General features: G+C 37.2%; 1 protein-coding gene across 3 annotated transcripts in view; it reads left to right on the top strand.

The window, feature by feature from the left end:
- LOC105472733 (SR-related CTD associated factor 4) overlaps positions 1-19,000 on the top strand; it is a 61,534-nt gene that overhangs the window by 32,104 nt on the left and 10,430 nt on the right. The window contains exons 8-19 of one of the 3 annotated variants that reach the window (XM_011726266.3): positions 3,182-3,363; positions 3,710-3,812; positions 4,956-5,123; positions 5,648-5,733; positions 6,470-6,660; positions 7,416-7,516; positions 7,933-8,046; positions 8,893-9,049; positions 11,355-11,512; positions 14,036-14,201; positions 14,290-14,376; positions 14,600-14,725. In XM_011726266.3, coding sequence (XP_011724568.2) covers positions 3,182-3,363; positions 3,710-3,812; positions 4,956-5,123; positions 5,648-5,733; positions 6,470-6,660; positions 7,416-7,516; positions 7,933-8,046; positions 8,893-9,049; positions 11,355-11,512; positions 14,036-14,201; positions 14,290-14,376; positions 14,600-14,725 — 1,639 coding nt within the window. Of the gene's footprint in view, positions 1-3,181; positions 3,364-3,709; positions 3,813-4,955; positions 5,124-5,647; positions 5,734-6,469; positions 6,661-7,415; positions 7,517-7,932; positions 8,047-8,892; positions 9,050-11,354; positions 11,513-14,035; positions 14,202-14,289; positions 14,377-14,533; positions 14,726-19,000 lie in introns of all 3 variants that reach the window. The other 2 variants (XM_011726265.3, XM_071095605.1) reach the window with 2 other exon arrangements.

Raw genomic sequence — 19,000 nt, 5'->3', positions numbered from 1 at the left:
GTGCGTAGTAAATAACAGTTTTCATTATATCTTAGTGATTTATGAGTGATGACTGATTAAACAAAAGTTGGATAAATTTTTTTGAGTAAAAGAGAAATATATACGTGTATGAAAAAAAAAACCAGGTAATACAGAAAGTTATAAAATAAGGGAAGAATTCCACACTGTAGATTTGAACAGATTTGTTTGTGTATATTCTTGCATACCTGTTTGCCTGCGCATATGAACATAAATTCATATATTTGGTTTTATTAGTTTTTTGTTTTATGTTATGATTAGGAAAACTCATTTGTATTAAAAAAGAATTCTGTATTCTAGTAAGGTTTTTTTTTATGATTGTCTGTTTAGTCCCTCTGGAATCTTGTTTTAGAATATGGTTCAAGATAGTTAAACCTTTATATTTTTGAAAATAGCCAGTTCTCCCTCACTACTTTTTTATACACTAAATTCCCATATGTTTCTGTGTCTTACCTCTGGACACTGTTCTGTCCCACTAATATATTTGTTTATTTCTGCATCATCATTATTCTTGTAACAGACTGTCTTTCATTTCCTGGTGTCCCATCTCTCCCCCTCCCACTTAACTGTTTTTCAAACTCTCCCTCATACTTTTTCCAGCTTTATTCATTTATCATGAAGTGTATTAGTCAGGAGTTCCAGGGAAACAAAACCAGTAATTGTATCTACATCTGCATCTATCTAGATTGTTGAATGAAAGATAGGTTTGCCTTACGAAACTGGCTCACGCAATTGTAGGGGCTAGCAATTTTGAAATCTGTAGGGCAGGTCTGCAGGCTGGAAATTCAGGAGGCGTTAACATTGTAGGCCTGAGTCTGAATTTGCAGGATAGCAGACTAAAAACTCAGGGCAGGGTTTCTCTGTTCCGCTGTTGAGGATAATTCCTTCTACCTCAGTTCTTATTTTTAATGCCTTCAACTGATTGATTGAGGCCCACTCATTATCAAGAGTAGTCTGCTTTACTCAGAGTCTACTGATTTAAATGTTACTCTCATCTAAAAAACACCTTCACAGCAACATCTAGGTTAGTGTTGGACGATACACTGAGTACTACATAACTTAGGTTGACACAAAATTAACCATCACAGCATACTTTTCCAGATAAACTGGAAAACTCTATACATTTCTATGTTGGTGTATAGAATTCCTTTGAATTTATAGGTAAATTTAGGAAAAGCTATGATAGTGAGCATCTTTCTCTTATTAATGTGAATTCTAATTGCTCTAGTATTTAACCTTAAGTTGATTGGCCCGTAAGTTTAGAAAAAGGAATTCTGTGCTTTTCCTTTGACATAAAAGGTCTATTTCAGGCTTCTCACTGGAAATAATTTGTCTGTTTCAGCTGCTTTATAGATCTTCAGTTTCCTAAAAAGCAACTAAAATTTCTTTTTGGATAGACCCCATTTAAATTTTTTAATTGCTTCAACTATTTTTTTCAAAGCAGTATTCTTCAAACTTTAAAGAACATATTAGTATGTAATAAACCGTGAAGATCATAGGTTTTGTTTTTTGTAGGCAACTTTGACCAGATTTTAATTTTGGCTCCAATTACTTAAAGACTATCCTGTTGTTGAATTCATGTTTAGTGTTCAGTAGTGTAAAATAAAGATGGTAGTAAAAATATTTTATTGTTGCCATGAGGGTTAAATAAAAATGTGTGTAAAACAGCAAGGTACCTGGGCTATGATGGTTCCTGTTCAGAAAATACTAACTTGCTCATTTGTAAGAACTTTACTCACTTGGCCTAGAACTACAAAGAAAGAAACATAAGTTAGCTCTATCCCAAAACACTCTTTACACTTAGTTTAGTCCTATATACTGTGTTGTCTAAGGACGGAACTTTCATTACTGATTCAGAAATCTGTTGTTCAATAAAGCAAAACCAGAATCTCTAGGCAGAACTATTTTTTCTTTTTCTTCTCTTTTTTTTTTTCCCCTCCCGGCTGGAGTCTCGTTCTGTCACTCTGGCTGGAGTGCAGTGGTGCAATCTCGGCTCACTGCAAGCTCCGCCTCCCGGGTTCATGCCATTCTCCTGCCTCAGCCTCCCGAGTAGCTGGGACTACAGGCGTCCACCACCTCGCCTAGCTAATTTTTTTATTTTTATTTTTAGTAGAGACGGGGTTTCACCGTGTTAGCCAGGATGGTCTCAATCTCCTGACCTCATGATCCGCCCGCCTCGGCCTCCCAAAGTGCTGGGATTACAGGCATGAGCCACCGCGCCCGGCCAGACAGAACTATTATAGAATGACACAAGTTTAGGAATTTAAGGAGCACAACTTGAAAGGAAAGATTGCTTATTGAAAGCCAGAGACTGAGGGCTCTCAAGTCGAAAGGACTAGTGTCTGCATCCTGATTCTACCATTCACTGACTGTACAATCTTAATCATGTTTCTTAATCACCTGAGCCTTTGTTTTCTTGTTGTAAAAAAGAAGAAACTATCTAAATTGCAGTGTTCTTGTGATGATGAAGTCTATATGATCTGATACACATTAGTAGGTATTTAATGCATTACCTTTTTTTCTGAATAAATCTTACTTAAAATTGTTCTTCTAGATATGTGATCTCATTAAGTCTCCTGAATTTTTTTTTAAATGAAAGTTTCTGGTAAGCTGTGAAGTTATGATAAAGAAGCAAATGAACCTTTCAGTGATCTGCTAGTGACTTTTTTATGTCCCTGCCGTTTTTTTGTTTCTTTATATTAGTATATTTTTGAGGAAGCAGTATATGGACACTTTTCTATATGCATTTATGGTGATTGGATAAGACAGTCTTTTTGTACATTTTATATTGACTGAAAATGTATACCCATTTTCATGTGCATGAAGTTCCAAACATTTTTAGTCTAGGGAAATGAGTATTTTAGAAAAACATGTATGCTGCTAAATTACTTGTGAAATACACCAATAGAAAATAGAAAGAAAGCACTGTACTTACAATTGAGGAAGGAAAACAGAATGAAAACATTGTGTGTTTTCCAAACTGGCATCTGTGTAAAAATTGTTTATATCTACAAACCAAGGTCCTTAGGGCATGAGGGAAAATAAGATTGTGCTTGACAATGTGGGTTTCTAGATGGTGGTAAACATCCTTTGTTTTCATAAAGTTTTTTGTGCAATGAATCAGTCTAAATTTTAAAATGAAATATTGACATAATTATTCCAGAAGTTGCTTGATAGATTTGACTATGATGATGAGCCAGAAGCTGTGGAAGAATCAAAGAAAGAGGATACCACTGCCGTTGCCACAACAGTACCTGCTGCTGCTGTGCCCCCTGCACCTACCGCCACTGTGCCTGCTGCTGCTGCACCCGCTGCTGCCTCTCCTCCTCCTCCACAGGCACCATTGTTAGTTTTTTTTTTATTCCTCAGCAGATAGAAAATTGGTAATAGTTGTAAGGCATAATCTAAGTAACATTTAGCAATGAAAACAATTTTCAGTGAAGTTGTTTTGTAAAATTTGTGGTATTAGTTTTCTCTTGAATGAGGAAGGGATCCTCTAAGATTTAAAACAAAAAATGGCTTTTATGTTGGGAATAATACTGAGTTTATAAATTAAATGTAATATATAGGTAAATATGTGGTTCAGTAAAATGTTGATTAATGACTCATGAACAACACTGTTTCTGTAGTTTAAGTGTGGCTGAGAAGCTTGTGCTTCTGAATGTGTAAAAGATTATCCACCTTTTTTTAGTGGCTTTCCTGGAGATGGCATGCAGCAGCCAGCATACACACAAAATATGGATCAGTTTCAGCCACGAATGATGGGAATACAACAGGATCCAATGCACCATCAGGTACAAGCATTTTTCTTGCAGTTGAAAGAAAGATCTATTCATTATAGAGTATATGGTTTACATTCCACAGAGCACTATGCAGCTATGTGATGGGCTGAGTCGTACTATAGCTCTGATAAAAGCTGTTGAACACATAACTGTTTTGAGTTGCTTTTTTTCTGTAATTAAAACGAGGATGCCAAAATCACATGCTCACATTTTAATAATAGGCATTTTAGTTAAAATAATTTAGAGATTACAGTTATATTTGAAGAAACCGACCTGTTTAGTTAGACAGCTTTTTCCCTTGGAAGGGCCTTTCTTCTGTAGTTTGTGTGGTTAGATACTTTAGAGAGCTCTGAGCTCTGAACATTCAGGAATATAGTTTGAAATCTGCGATAAAAGGAGCATACATAATACACTGGAGAGTTGCAGGAAGTTAGTAGAGATAAATTTGTTCCAGTAAATTTGTTCCAGTAAATTCTCTCATTGAGTGTTCTCTTAAATTTGGCTCTGTATCTAAATTATGGGGATGGGGTGGGAAGCATTTTTGTTATTTCAAGTGTTTAACCATTACTGAAAGTTCATAAATAATTTAGAAAGAATACTTAAAGCATTATATTTATAGTTTTATTTGTATTTAAATTGACATGCAGAAATATGTCAGACTGTAGTTTACTTTCATTATTATTATGATACTTTATTTGAAACTCTAAAAGTTGGGTATGTTAGTTGAAATTCCCCCTTGGTACATTTTTTTAAAGTAATCCTAAGAGTCATTGCTTCTAGAAAGCCAGTTTTCCTCCCAAAAGGCTTAATTGTCGTTAAAGCTGAAAAAAGACCATTTGCAATAGAGTACTTCTGACTTGAAGTTCAGTTTATCACATTGCTTCCTTATGTAAATGAAGGTATTTCTTTAAATATTTAAAACTAAACCTGTGTGTTCGTAATTTTAAAAAGAGTTACAGGATTTTTAACCTATATACTTGGTATGTAACAATCCTTGCATGAAAATTGTACATAGGGAAATCGTTAAACAATGTTGAATGTCATTGTAACTTTTCCTTGATCAAAGTTTATTGAAGATATTTTAGTTTTATATAATAAAGGTTTTCCAAATTATTTTGATAGCTATTACTCATACACTTTCTTTAAAAATGAAAGGTTCCACTTCCTCCTAATGGACAAATGCCAGGATTTGGACTTCTTCCTACACCTCCATTTCCTCCCATGGCTCAGCCTGTGATTCCTCCAACTCCACCAGTGCAGCAGCCTTTCCAAGCTTCTTTTCAGGCACAGAATGAACCACTTACACAGAAGCCACATCAGCAGGTAAAATTTTATTCTCAGATAGTTGCATCTTTTTTTGTTGCCTTGACTTATATGCAGATTTCTCCTTATTTGCTTGCTGTCTTCATTTTTGAATATGAAGAAAGACCTGGGTACATATTAAACCCTCCCAGTGCTCCAAGTTTTTCATCTGGAAAGTGAACTTCTAATATTACCAACTTCCATAGGATTCTGTGAGGTTTGATATAGAGTGTTGAAGGCTTAACTAGTGCCTACTTCACTGCATTAGATGATGGTTTATTAAAATGGTATGTAATTTAAGCAAAATAACTTTACCAGAAGTAGAGAAATACTTCTTTTAATCTTTTAAACAGTATAAAAGTGGTTTTTGGGTTTTTTTTTCCCTAGTGATGGCCAGTTGTTGTTAAATTAGTAATTTGGTCCCAGGCAACCAAAAGAGAATTGCTTAAGGGCAGGACATTTTTAATGTAGCTTTTGTTAGATTTTGTCCTCTTGCCTTAATACTTTTTAAATTTCTCATTTTATCATGGTTTTTGTTTTTTAAGGAAATGGAAGTAGAACAACCTTGTATTCAAGACGTTAAGCGACATATGTCTGATAACAGAAAGTCAAGATCTAGGTCAGCATCCAGGTAATTTATAGAAAATGTTTTTTCCAACCCTGTGTGTCTTAGGGGACACAAATTAAAATTAGATTGGGTTATTTTCAGATATTCAGAGTGTTAGTAAAATAACAGTTGGTATATTTGTATTTGTATATGTGTGTAGAAGGGGACAGGTGAAGTATTGATTTAAAAAAAAAAAAAAAAAATCTACATCATTTGTCTTACATTTTTTTCCCTGTATTTGAGTTGCTCAGATGTAATGGAACTTTGAAAATACAATTCTATACCATAGGTATAGAGTATGTGGTATTAGAAGAACTGTATTTTCAAAATTCCATTACAGCTTCATCAGCCAGCAAAAGTGGAAAGATCACAGTAATGATGTAATTAGATAATGTTTTTAATTGCTGCAGAAAAGACTTTACTGAGAAGATAGATAACAGTAGTAGCAGTATATCTCAACCATGAAAATTAGCTACTTAAATTATAAGGATGTAATTTTGTATAGTACCGGAGGCACTGAAGATGACAGATACTTTTATTATATAAGCTGTCAACATTGTTTATTTTATTTAAATAATGCGCATGATTTCTAATTTGGGACATACTAAAATCTGTAAAATGAATTCTCGGCTATTGCATTCTTACGTATCCAAACATTAAATTACCTAGTTGTATTTTTTTTTTTTTTAATTAGTATGTGCTTATATTTTCTGGGTTTTGTCTATGTGCTATGTGTTCTCTCTTCTCTTGAAAACATTAGGTCACCAAAAAGGAGGCGATCTAGATCTGGTTCTAGATCTCGAAGGTCTCGTCATCGACGTTCTCGATCTCGGTCCAGGGATAGACGCCGACATTCTCCTCGATCTCGATCCCAAGAAAGACGGGATCGAGAAAAAGAGAGAGAACGTCGACAAAAAGGCCTCCCTCAAGTGAAACCAGAAACTGCAAGTGGTAACTCAACCTTTATATTCAAACCTCATGTACTGTTTTTTCATGTCTTAGGTTTAAAGTGTTTATAACTGTTAGCAAAGCTATAAAAGAAATGTTACCACTGTGTTTTTATTTGAAATACTGCTTTATTGTGCCTTGTTTATGCATTGATGTATCCCTTAGATTTGCTTTTGTACCTTAAACCAGCTATAAAGCAGCAGTAAGGAGTGAACCAAAAATTTACAGAATATATTCACTTGCATTATTTTCTGAATCTCATCAGATGTCTTCAGAATACATTTAGTAAGGTGTACTAGGCATATATTTGATATAAATTAGTAACTATTAAGATGACTAAGATTTTAATTTATAAAACGACTAGGGCATATGTAATATTTCTGATTCCATAAGGCTTATCACCTAGGACACAACATAAAAGAAAAACCATGAACACTTAAGAGTGGAGAAAGGACAGTTACATGTAACAAAGCACGTAGCTAGTTGGTAATCAAGAGAGTTGATGAAATCGTTAGATCCATCTGCAAAAAAGCCAGTTTTTTCCAGCTTTTATGTATACCTTTCACTATCCCAGTTCTCTTTCTGGAAGTACAATTGCAGATTTCTAGAATTTTTTAAATGTATGTGAGATTTACTATTTAAACTTGTGGTGGTGTAATATAGTTCATGAATATTTTGTGTAATGATTTTTTTATGTAAGCTACAGTGCTACTCATTATCAAATGTGAATCTCTTTATGATTGTAATTTTATTTTAAGTTTGCAGTACTACCCTCTGGGTGGGACAGCTGGACAAAAGAACTACTCAGCAGGATGTTGCCAGTCTCTTGGAAGAGTTTGGTCCAATTGAATCAATTAATGTGAGTGTTTATTCAGTTATTTAAGTATGATGGACAGGTGTGATTAGTGTCATTTTATGAAATGAAGGACTTGAGACCAAAGTTATAATTTGCCCAGGTTTATAGATGTGACTAGAGTTTAGGTGCTCTTGAGTCCACGTTTAGAACTCTGTATTTAACATTTCTTAGAATTCTTTGTATTTAACATTTCTTGGATAATTAAGTTTAATTTCAAACATTTCTAGGTAAGTCTTTATTTAACAAAGCTTAGAGGACTCAGTTGAGACCCAGCTTGAATTGCCAACTTAGAAATGAATTTAACCTTACATAATAGAACATGGGGTGAGGGATGGGATTGTTGGAACTGCTTACTTAGTTTTGTATCTTACTGCTTTTCAATTTTGTTATCTTTATAATATTAAAATGTTTTGGAGCAGATGATTCCTCCCAGGGGTTGTGCCTATATTGTTATGGTTCATAGGCAAGATGCGTATCGTGCCCTGCAGAAACTGAGCCGAGGAAACTATAAAGTGAACCAGAAATCCATAAAGGTACAGTCTTGTATGTTATAATTCATCTTTTAAAAATAGGCAGAGGCAGAAGGGGGAAAATATGTGGCCTATAAAAACTAATTTGGGTTTTAGAAATTATTTTCAACACTGAGGCATTTCATGTGCATCTCTTTCTTTTTTTTTTGCTTAGAATATCTCCTAAAGGACTCCAGTGTTTTAACATAAAATTGTAAATGTTACATGCATGATAGAATTTGTTTGTTTTTTCCTAAATGTAGATGGGTTCATCAAGGTAAATTAGTGCTTTAAATATAATGTCCTTTAGCAATATGTTTTGTCCTGTTCAAAAAAAATTGGATACTGTATTTTTAAAGTTTACCATATTAACCAAAGGTGGATAAAAACATATAGGTACATGGGTATTTTTCCCCTAAGGAGCTAAAGTCAGTGTTTCCTCAGTGTCTTAACACCCCGTTCTACCACTGGATTGCACTGCAAAAAGATTTTGTCTGATGTTAAGTAATTACAAGGCACCCCTAGACTTAGAAAAGTAGTCCCCAGTATACTACTAGGCTATTCAGGGAACTTCAGGCTTTCCCTGATAAACTTTTTCCTTTTCTCTTAGTTTTATGTTGGCTGGTTTGGGTGAGAGTTGGTAAGGAAAATATGCCAGTGAAATTTCCATCCTAGGACAAAATGAGAATTAAAGGGTAACCAGTTCTGTAGTGAGAATAAGGCTTTGAATGAGATCCAAGCCTAGCTGGTCCAGATTGCTCTCTTGCTGCCCAAGTCGGAATGGATAGAATGATAGAGAATAGTACTCTCAAGACTTATGATCTTGTTTTTCTTTCTTTTCTTTTTATATTTTCACTAATGGTGAAATAGATTGCCTGGGCCTTAAACAAAGGAATAAAGGCAGATTATAAGCAGTATTGGGATGTAGAACTTGGTGTTACTTATATTCCGTGGGACAAAGTCAAGCCTGAGGAACTGGAGAGTTTCTGTGAAGGAGGAATGTTGGACAGTGACACACTTAACCCAGGTAAAGCAGTATTTAATTTCTCTTACAGTTCACTTATTTGCTTGGTAGTACATATGACAAATTAAATGTCCTGTTCCTTGCATTAGGACGTGATTTTTGAGATTTTTTAGTATCCCTTCTGTGTCAGTATCTCCATTATAAACAGGGTTAAATAGTGAATGAGACAAAAGAGATGCAAACACAAGTGAAATACTTATTGATTATGGAGTTTATGAATTACAGAATTAAGTAGAACTTTTCCTGTGAAACTTAACAGATCATATAGGTCTTCACTGAGCATCTTTGGTACTACGTATTATTTATTTTTTTGAGATGGAGTCTCACTCTGTTGCCCAGGCTGGAGTGTAGTGATGCCATTTTGGCTCACTGCAACCTCTGCCTCCCAGGTTCAAGCCACTCTCCTCCTTCAGTCTCCCGAGTAGCTGGGACTACAGGCGTGTGCCACTTTGCCCGGCTAATTTTTGCATTTTCAATAGAGACAAGGTTTCACCATGTTGGCCAGGCTGGTCTCGAACTCCTGACCTCAAAAGATCTGCCCACCTCGACCTCCCTCTGGCATTACAGGCGTGAGCCACTGCACCCAGCTTGGTATTGTGTTTTAATCCAGTGCTTCATAATAAGTACCTTGGAAAGTTTTAGATGTCCAGAGAAGCAATCTAAAGTAAACGTGTAAGACAAGGAGTTGCAGTTATTTGTAGGCACAAATATTTAAAGTGCCAGATTGACAGTGAAATTGCAGTGGGGAAAATCGCAGAATGCATGGGCATGACCTGGAGATTGCTAGACAGAGGAACAAGGAGGAGAATAGGATGGCATGGCAACACAGAATGTTTTTTTTTTGTTGTTGTGTTTTGAAATGGAGTCTCACTCTTGTCACCCAGGCTGGAGTGCAGTGGCATGATCTTGGCTCATTACAGCCTCTTCCGGGTTCCAGGGGTTCTCCTGCCTCAGCCTCCCAAGTAGCTGGGACTACAGGCATGTACCACTGTGCCCTGCTAATTTTTTTGGGTTTTTTTTAGTAGAGACGGGGTTTCACCATGTTGGCCAGGCTGGTCTCGAACTCCTGACCTCAGGTGATCTGCCTACTGCCTCAGCCTCCCAAAGTGCTGGGATTACAGGCGTGAGCCACCATGCTTGTCCTCACCGCCCTCAGAAAGAACATTTAAAGGAAGCTTCAAGGCCAGGCACAGTGGCTCATGCCTGTAATCCCAGCTCTTTGGGAGACTGAGGTGGGCAGGTCACTTGAGGTCAGGAGTTCAAGACCAGCCTGGCCAACATGGTAAAACCTCATCTTTACTAAAAGTACAAAAAAAAAAAAATAGCTGGATGTGGTGGCGGGTGTCTGTAATCCCAACTACTTGGGACACTGAGGCTGGAGAATTGCTGGAACCCAGGAGATAGAAGTTGCAGTGAGTTGAGATTGCGCCACTGCACTCCATCCTGGGAGACAGAGCAAGACTCCGTCTCAAAAAATAAAAATAAAGGAAGCTTCAAGCAGGAGTGATGGTTTGAGAACCAAAAAGAGCTGAAACAATGCTGTGCTATTCCAACATCCCACTCCCTCCCTCTATTAATGCACAAAGCCTTCATCTAAGGATAGAGCTAGATTTGTGTTAAGGCAATCAGGTGTTGAGGGCCTACTATGTGCCAGACATCTGGCAGGCTCTGGAAAATGGTAAAAAGAAGATGGTGTAATCTTGGAGCTCATGGTCCAGTGGAGAATGTATTGAAAAGGTCAAGAATATAGGAGAATCTCTGATGGAGCCAGAGGCTCAGAGGACAGAGCAGAAAGATGGTTTTGTTTTCACTTGACTAGAAGATACGTGGAAATAGGTGGAAGGTGTAAGTTATTCTTTAATACTAGTGAAAATTTGTTCAGGAAATACTGGGTGTTTCATGATCCTTTATTTTTAATACATTCCTGTGGTTAAGAACATGGACTCTAGAACCAAATGTGTCTGAGTTGAATCCATCCCTGCCATTTACCAAGAATGTGATCTTGGGCAAGCTGTCTTTGCTTTTCTCATTTGTAAAATGGGAATAATAATAGTATCTACTTGTAAATGGTTGTGAGAACTACATAAGCTAGTATAAATAGAGTGCTTCTGACAGTGCCTGGCACACAGTGTGCATTCTTTTACATGTTTCTATTGTTGTTAATTTAAATAATTACTATTTCTAAAATTAGCATAGGAATTTCTTTAATAACTGTGCTAGGTTTTTATAATCAACATTTTTTATTTCTAGATTTAAAGTTACAAACTGAAAATGGTAAACTCTTGTTAAACTTCTTTCACTCTCACAGATTGGAAAGGAATTCCTAAGAAGCCTGAAAATGAAGTTGCTCAAAATGGAGGTGCTGAAACCTCACACACAGAACCAGTATCACCCATACCTAAACCGTTACCTGTGCCTGTCCCTCCTATTCCTGTTCCTGCACCTATAACAGTGCCCCCTCCACAGGTGAGGATATTGGGACATGACTTAAACTTGAAGTGCCTGAAAGGTCCCTTTGTAGATATATGTCTGAATTCAGAGTAAAAAACATGACTACATATATGTGCATATTAATTTTTCATGTTTTGTCAGATTTAAAGTTTATATTCTTTTCATAATTTTTGTTTTTGTTTTTGGAGACAGAGTCTCTCTCTGTTCCCCAAGCTGGAGTGTGGTGGCACGATCTCAGCTCACTGCAACCTTCGCCTCCCAGGTTCAAGCCGACCCTCTTGCCTCAGCCACCTGCGTAACTGAGATTACAGGCGTGTGCCACCACACCCGGCTAATTTTTGTATTTTTAGTAGAGGCGGGGCTTCACCATGCTGGCCAGGCTGGTATCAAACTCCTAACCTCAAGTGATATGCCTGCCTTGGCCTCCCAAAGTGCTGGGATTACAGGCGTGAGCCACAGTGCCTGGCCCATAAATGTTTATACAACCAAAGTAAATGTATATTGTCTTACATCTATCCATCCAGATTATTCACTATCAAGTTTCATAGGTTCTGCCTACTTTTTTTCTGAGTCTTCATTCTTCAGGGACGTTATGTTCTGAAGAAACTTGGATATGTACCCAATAAGTTGCTGCTTTGGGAGAAAGGAATTTTCCTAATTTTCACCTTGGGTGCTATTATTATGAAATTTTCAAATGGATTGAAAACTTTATAATAAATTAAATGCCATTTTTAACATGAAGATATGTTCTTACTCTAAAATATTTGCTGTCTACTCAACCAACCTGTTACTTGAAAAGAATACTAGATTCTGGTAAAACTGGGTTTAATTCTCAACTCCATTGTTTATATTCAGCAGTATGGTATTTAGCATGTAACCTAACCTCGTAAGGTTCAGTTTCCTATTTGTAAATGTGCAAATTCCCTTTCCTGGCCTTGGCATTCCTCATATGTTAAGAGTTGTTTTGAGGGTTAAATGAGATAATATGTGTTAAGTACTCAGTGTGTTTTTTGTCACGTCGTAAGAGCTGAAAAATGAAAAACCCTTTGAAAATTATAAGAACTTGACCCATAGTTCTACGTGTGATCTACTAGATTTTTCTTGTCTTCCTTCCTCAGTTTCTCACATTAAATCTGAATCAGATAAATCTGAGCTATCACAAAAATCTGAATTGTGTCTTCATTTTCTCAATGTGAGGGGAAAACTGTGTGCTTTGCTACATTCTTAGCTGTGATTTAAATGGACTCCCCTAGTTGGTAAACCCTTCAGTTGACCTTCTGGATATGCCCTTCCAGTGCAGGTTCTAAACAAAATTCAATGTGTGTCAGCACTCATTTACAGAAACCTGCCTACTCTGTTAAATAGCAGTCCCCAGCCTTTCCGGCACTAGGGACTGGTTTCTTAGAAGGCAGTTTTTCCATGGACTGGGGTGGAGGATGGTTTCAGGATGAAGCTGCTCCACCTCAGATCATGAGGCATTAGATTCTCATAAGAAGTGCCCAAGCTAGATCCCTCACATGTGCATTTCACGATAGGGTCCATGCTCCTATGACAATCTCATGCTACCACTGATCTGACAGGAGGCAGAGCTCAGGCGGTGGTACTTGCTTGCCCACTGCTGTGCGGCCCATTTCCTAACAGGCCATAGACTGATACCCTGGCTAGGGGTTGTTAAAATTTATCTTTAAAAAAAAAAAAAAGCTAACATTTGTTGGGTATTTAAGTGCCAGGCACCAGCACTTAGTATGTATTAACTCATTTAATCTGCATAATTGTATGTGGTTGGCACTTTCCCATTTTAGAGAGTTTAAATAGCTTGCTCAAGGTCACACAGCTACTAAAGTGGGTGGGAGAAGCAGACAATTTGGCTCCAGGACCTGTGATCTTAGCCATTGTGTAAATTGCCAAGTAGCCTGTCTTAAAGCTGTATTGCTGAGAGTACCATGGAACATTTTAAAAATGTATTACATGATGTCAGAACACTGATGAAATATAGTGTGAATTTGCTGTCATAAAGTAGAGAGCACGACTTTGATTTCTTTCTTTCTTTCTTTCTTTTTTTTTGAGATGGAGTCACGCTCTGTCGCCCAGGCTGGAGTGCAGTGGCTCAATCTCGGCTCACTGTAACCTCCACCTCCCGGGTTCAGGCGATTCTCCTGCCTCAGCCTTCGGAGTAGCTGGGATTACAGGCACTTGCCACCACACCCAGCTAGCTAATTCTTGTATTTTTAGTATAGACAGGGTTTCACCATGTTGGCCAGGCTGGTCTTGAACTCTTGACCTTAGGTGATCCACCTGCCTTGGATTCCCAAAGTGCTGGGATTACAGGTGTGAGCCATCGCACCTGGCCCACAGCTTTGATTTCGATCAGTTGGTACGAATAGAAGTTACCACCTGTAATTTAATGAATTTACTGGTCTAATAAGCACAAATTAAGAAACATCTATTTTTTTCACCAGTATGCTCTTTTACCTGTGCTTACTATATGGACAGGAGGGTGTCTGGATAGGTGGTTTATTCTTCTGTCTTTCTTTCTAGGTCCCACCACATCAACCAGGTCCACCTGTAGTTGGTGCTCTCCAGCCACCTGCTTTCACGCCACCTCTGGGAATTCCACCTCCAGGCTTCGGTCCTGGTGTTCCTCCTCCCCCTCCTCCTCCACCATTTTTGCGCCCAGGATTCAACCCAATGCATTTACCACCAGGTACACTAAATTGTCTGTGAACATACTTACTTTAGAGCCTGCGATGAAGTGATAACAGCATAAGTTGACATTATTTTTCTTATTCTAGGTTTTCTTCCTCCTGGACCCCCACCTCCTATAACTCCACCAGTATCCATTCCTCCTCCTCACACTCCACCAATAAGCATCCCAAACTGTAAGCATGTTTTTTTCTTTGTGTTTGCTTATCCTCTTGGAGCTGGGTGTAGGAGGGAGAGTGAACCGGTAATAGGGTCTATAGTATGGCAGAAGAATGTTGACCGGGAGATAATTAATTATTCAGCTTCACATGTTGATATAATTATATTCCTTAGCTACTATCGCTGGTATAAATGAAGACACTACAAAAGACTTATCTATTGGAAATCCCATTCCAACAGTGGTGTCTGGGGCTAGAGGAAACGCCGAGTCTGGTGACAGTGTGAAAATGTATGGCTCTGCTGTGCCACCTGCTGCACCCACGAATCTGCCCACCCCTCCTGTAACCCAGCCTGTTTCACTTCTTGGTAAGTTATTTTTTTTTATCATTAGTTTTCCTTGCCCCACCCCCCTCACCCCCCACCCACCCCAAGTTAGGTTTTTTAAAAAACAATGTTAATTTTGGTAAAATTTTCTCCAAGACTGGCTTTTTTGGTTGTTTTTTTGTTTGTTTGTTTTTGAGGAAGATCTTCCTCTTAAATTCAAATATGCGTACTTGATCTTTACCAAGAGATACTCTCAAAGACAAAATCATGTTTGTCTGTCTTGAATAAAAGTTTGGATCTTCACATCCTTATTTGGTATAGAAAAATGATTAATCTCTGTGCAAAGGAATTGGTACAGAGTTCGTAATTAACTTAACCTTAGTCTCTTCCCAGCTTTTAAAGAGGTATTTCTTTAACAGCATAGGTTTTTCTCTGTCTGGACCAATTATTATCCATCTGAAACCCCAGGACTTGGGTAGCATTCTTTGTGGGCTAGCAAAGAAATCGTTTTTGATACATTCCAATAAAATGGCTTTGTTTTCTGAGTAACAGTTGCACAGCCTGAGGTACCACTTTCCCACTCACTCAGTTTACTTGGCTGGAGTTTATCTGTTGTACTTTTTACCCACAACTTCAATACTGTGATCAAGGCCAATGTAACTTAGATCTTTTACACCTTTAAGAGGGCTTACTCTTGCCTGCTTAAGTTATGAATAAATATGTCACATGCTTGTTATAGTAGACCATATTTTAAATGAACAAATTGTTACATTTGAAGTGGTATTGCCAAATATAATGAACACTTGAATCCCCTAATTGGAAGTTAATATCTTGAGAGTATTACAGTGTTCTAGTCCTGTGAGCCCATAGTATTTTTCAAAGGTAAATGCATATGCCTGTTTACTTTCATCATCTGAGTTGTTTCAGGAAAGAACCCATTGATTATTTCTGAGATGTAGGACTGTGAGACATTGGTTTGTAATGGAGGACTTTTACTTTTCACCTATGCTATTCGGTACTGTTGGAATTTTTTATTTTTTGCATGTATTACATTTATAATAAAAAATAATTTGCTTTTAAATGGTATACTGTATTCTGCCCTCCCCTAGCCTAAGGTTAGGCTGATAATAGCCTTGATTTTATTTCCCTTAGTACACGGATTGGGTAATGGTAAAAGAGGATTTGGGATTAAAATTTATCACAAGTGATATAGGAGTATAGTTACCATAATGATGGAAAATGATTTGTTTAATGAGGAAGTTGCTTAAGAGGTCTACCTTCCAATGGAAGTCATATCATACAAGGAGCATTGGACTAGGAACCAGGGAACATGTTTGCATCTGTTTTGTTATGCTTTTTTTTTTTTTTTCCATATTAACATGATTGCACAAGAATCACAGAATCTGGATAGTTTTCTATTCAACCCCTTCTCTTCACATCCCACATGCCCACACACACACACACACACACACACCCGTGATTATGAATCCTAGTCTAAGGTCCATGGATGTTAGACTACCTGAAACTATTTACACAATTGCTGCATTTCTGTTTTTTACTGGGCTTAATACATTTATTGAATGAGTGAAAATATCTCTTGAACTCCAGAAGTTTAATAACCACTGCTTTCAAACAACCGTGAATAGTAGTAAGTAGCTTGCCTGTGATTTAACATTTAGGTCTTGAAGACCCTGCCTGTTATTTCTTATCACTACTGAACATACAATTTAACCTCTGCGTCCAACATATGAAACCAAACACAGATGAGAAGTTGGTGAGCTTGGAAAAACATAGTAAGCTAGGCATGGCTAGAAAAGTAATTAAATTCTGAATCAGTCGTAGCGTTTATCATCACCTGACATACTGTTTGCGTGTCCATCTTCCTCCCACTAGATGGACCCATGAGAGGGGGAACATTTGTTACATGAGTGGGTGATTCTCAATGCAGGACTGTTCATATTTTACCTCTGATGATTATCTTCATTCTAAAACAAAATTTTTAAATTGAAGGCTATTCTAAATCCAGAAGGGTTTAGAATTTGACGTAAGAAAAGTGAAAACAGTTTGGTTAAAATAAGCACTTTGAACTAAAATGCAGCAGGTTAGTTCCAGTCATGAGAAAGAAGGCCTTCCATGTGCCTTCAGTCAGCAGTCTTGAAAAGAATATCACAGGAATTTTGACCTTATAGAGGAATGAGTTTTAAATGTGTATGCAAGCTGAGAAGGGTTCATCCAAGACTAACCAGTTTTATCATTTTGATAAAGGAATGTGGTAACCACACTGCAGTATTGCAGTACTAAAGGATCAGTAATTAGGTTGGGATAATCAAGTGATGGAATCCCAGAACTAAGATGCTTTGGTATTTCCTCTTGGTGTTCTAATGTTTTAAGATAATAAAAGGAATTGTTATGCTCCCCAGAAAACTGTGAGTCTAGAAGTTGATACTAAACTTCAGTTTTCTCATCTGTAAAGGGGGATAAAAATGACAGACACAATGGTGTCGTGATGATTTAATGGGCTAACATATATAAAACACTTGCTTTGGGGCCTGCTGTAGGACAGGCACTTAGTGAATGGCAGGTGCTTATACAGGTAAGAAATGTCATAATGGTATTTATAACACCTAGAGAAGAATATCTTTTGCAATTCTAAAATTATATTACTTCAGCTGTGATTCGTTTTAAACTGTTGTATTGGCAGACAGAGGAAGCAAACTTTCTTTTTGAGACGAGTCTCACTCTGTCGCCAGGTTAGAGTGCAGTGGCGCAGTCTCATCTCACTGCAGCCTCCGCCTCCCGAGTTCAAGCGATTCTCATGCCTCAGCCTTCCAAGTAGCTGGGACTACAGGCGCGTGCCACCATGCCCAGCTAAGTTTTGTATTTTTAGTAGAGATGGGGTTTCACCATGTTGGCCAGGATGGTCTTGATCTCTTGACCTCGTGAGCGACTGCATCCAGCCTACTTTTTAGGAAAAAAAATTTCTCTTGACATGGTTGCCTCACATATTTTCAAGATAGATTAGATCATAAATTTACACATATTAAAGTTCCATCAGTTGGCTTAATGAGAAAACGTGTCAGTTTAGTGATAAATGGCACACCTACTAGATAGCTATAGTTTTCCCAGTGAGTGAGACTTAACTGAGTTCTTGGATCTAAATTTGTGAAATGTGGCAATATTTTTAAAGTAGTAGGTGCCACAGAGTTGTTCAGTGGGTCTCCAAAAATTCTGTAGTGAAGCCTGATTATACTGGAAAGAGGCAGTGGGTGCCTTAAGGATGGTTTGCTTGTATCATCAGACCTTAAGTGTGGGTGTTAGTTTGGGAGTAATTAGTTGAGTTGTACTACTGAATTGGGAGGGAATAAAACCAACTTTTAGAGATTTTGATTCTTTCAGTAATACTGATAATCTGAAAATATAAAATTACTTGATGCACAACAATTATTCATTATGACTTGATTTTAAAGAAATCTCACACACCAAAATAGCTACCATGGTGGGAGTTTCATAAAAGCTAAAGATAACATTCTACAGTTGTTGGTCACTTAGGAGAAAAGGAATATTAAAAATGATAGCAATTCAGTTCATTCTCTTTACTGTATTAAGTGTTTGTGTTTACTTTTCAAAAACTTTTGTATAACATGTATCTCTAATATGTACAGCCTATTTTTATTAAAAAGTTCATTGTAAATGTAAAGTTTGGGTTACTTTGGTGTTCCAAACAATAAAAAAGAATACACAAAAAAATGTTTGTTTGTGTTACCTATCTCTACTGTGTTACCAGTATATCCAAAATCTCTTCTCAAGCAAAAACTGTTCTAGGTCGAACTCATTCCTTTTATGGGAAATTAAAGCCTCTTTCTTGACAAGTATATTTATTCATTAATTATCAATACGAAGAGATTACCGCCAGTTTTTGTCACACTACTGTAGCTGATGGTAAAATTTATAAATAAGAATTGGGTATTTGTAAGATCACTTCCCACTTGTAATTTTTGTTACCAAAGGTTTTAAAGCCAGAGTCACAAGTTGGTGGCCTGTGGCTGAATTACTAGGCAGTGGTGTGATGCACTGCAGTCCTGGCATGGCTTCACTAGGCATTTGAGTTGGTGATTCCAGATTTGGACACCTCAGGAAATTGTGGGGACAGAATTGGTTTGTGAATTATATTTAAACAAGCATAAATGTTTTTATACTATCGTTATGATCCCTGAAACTGCCTAGAAGATGAGTAACTTTGCCAGCAATATCAATATCCAATATCAGTTGGAATTTGATTTGGTGATTTCACTTGTTTGGATTTTTTTTGCACAATTT

Source organism: Macaca nemestrina, chromosome 4 (genome assembly GCF_043159975.1).
Source record: "Macaca nemestrina isolate mMacNem1 chromosome 4, mMacNem.hap1, whole genome shotgun sequence".
NCBI lineage: Eukaryota > Metazoa > Chordata > Mammalia > Primates > Cercopithecidae > Macaca > Macaca nemestrina.
The sequence above is the reverse complement of the archived record's forward strand: the minus strand, read 5'-3'. Positions and strand labels throughout refer to the sequence as shown.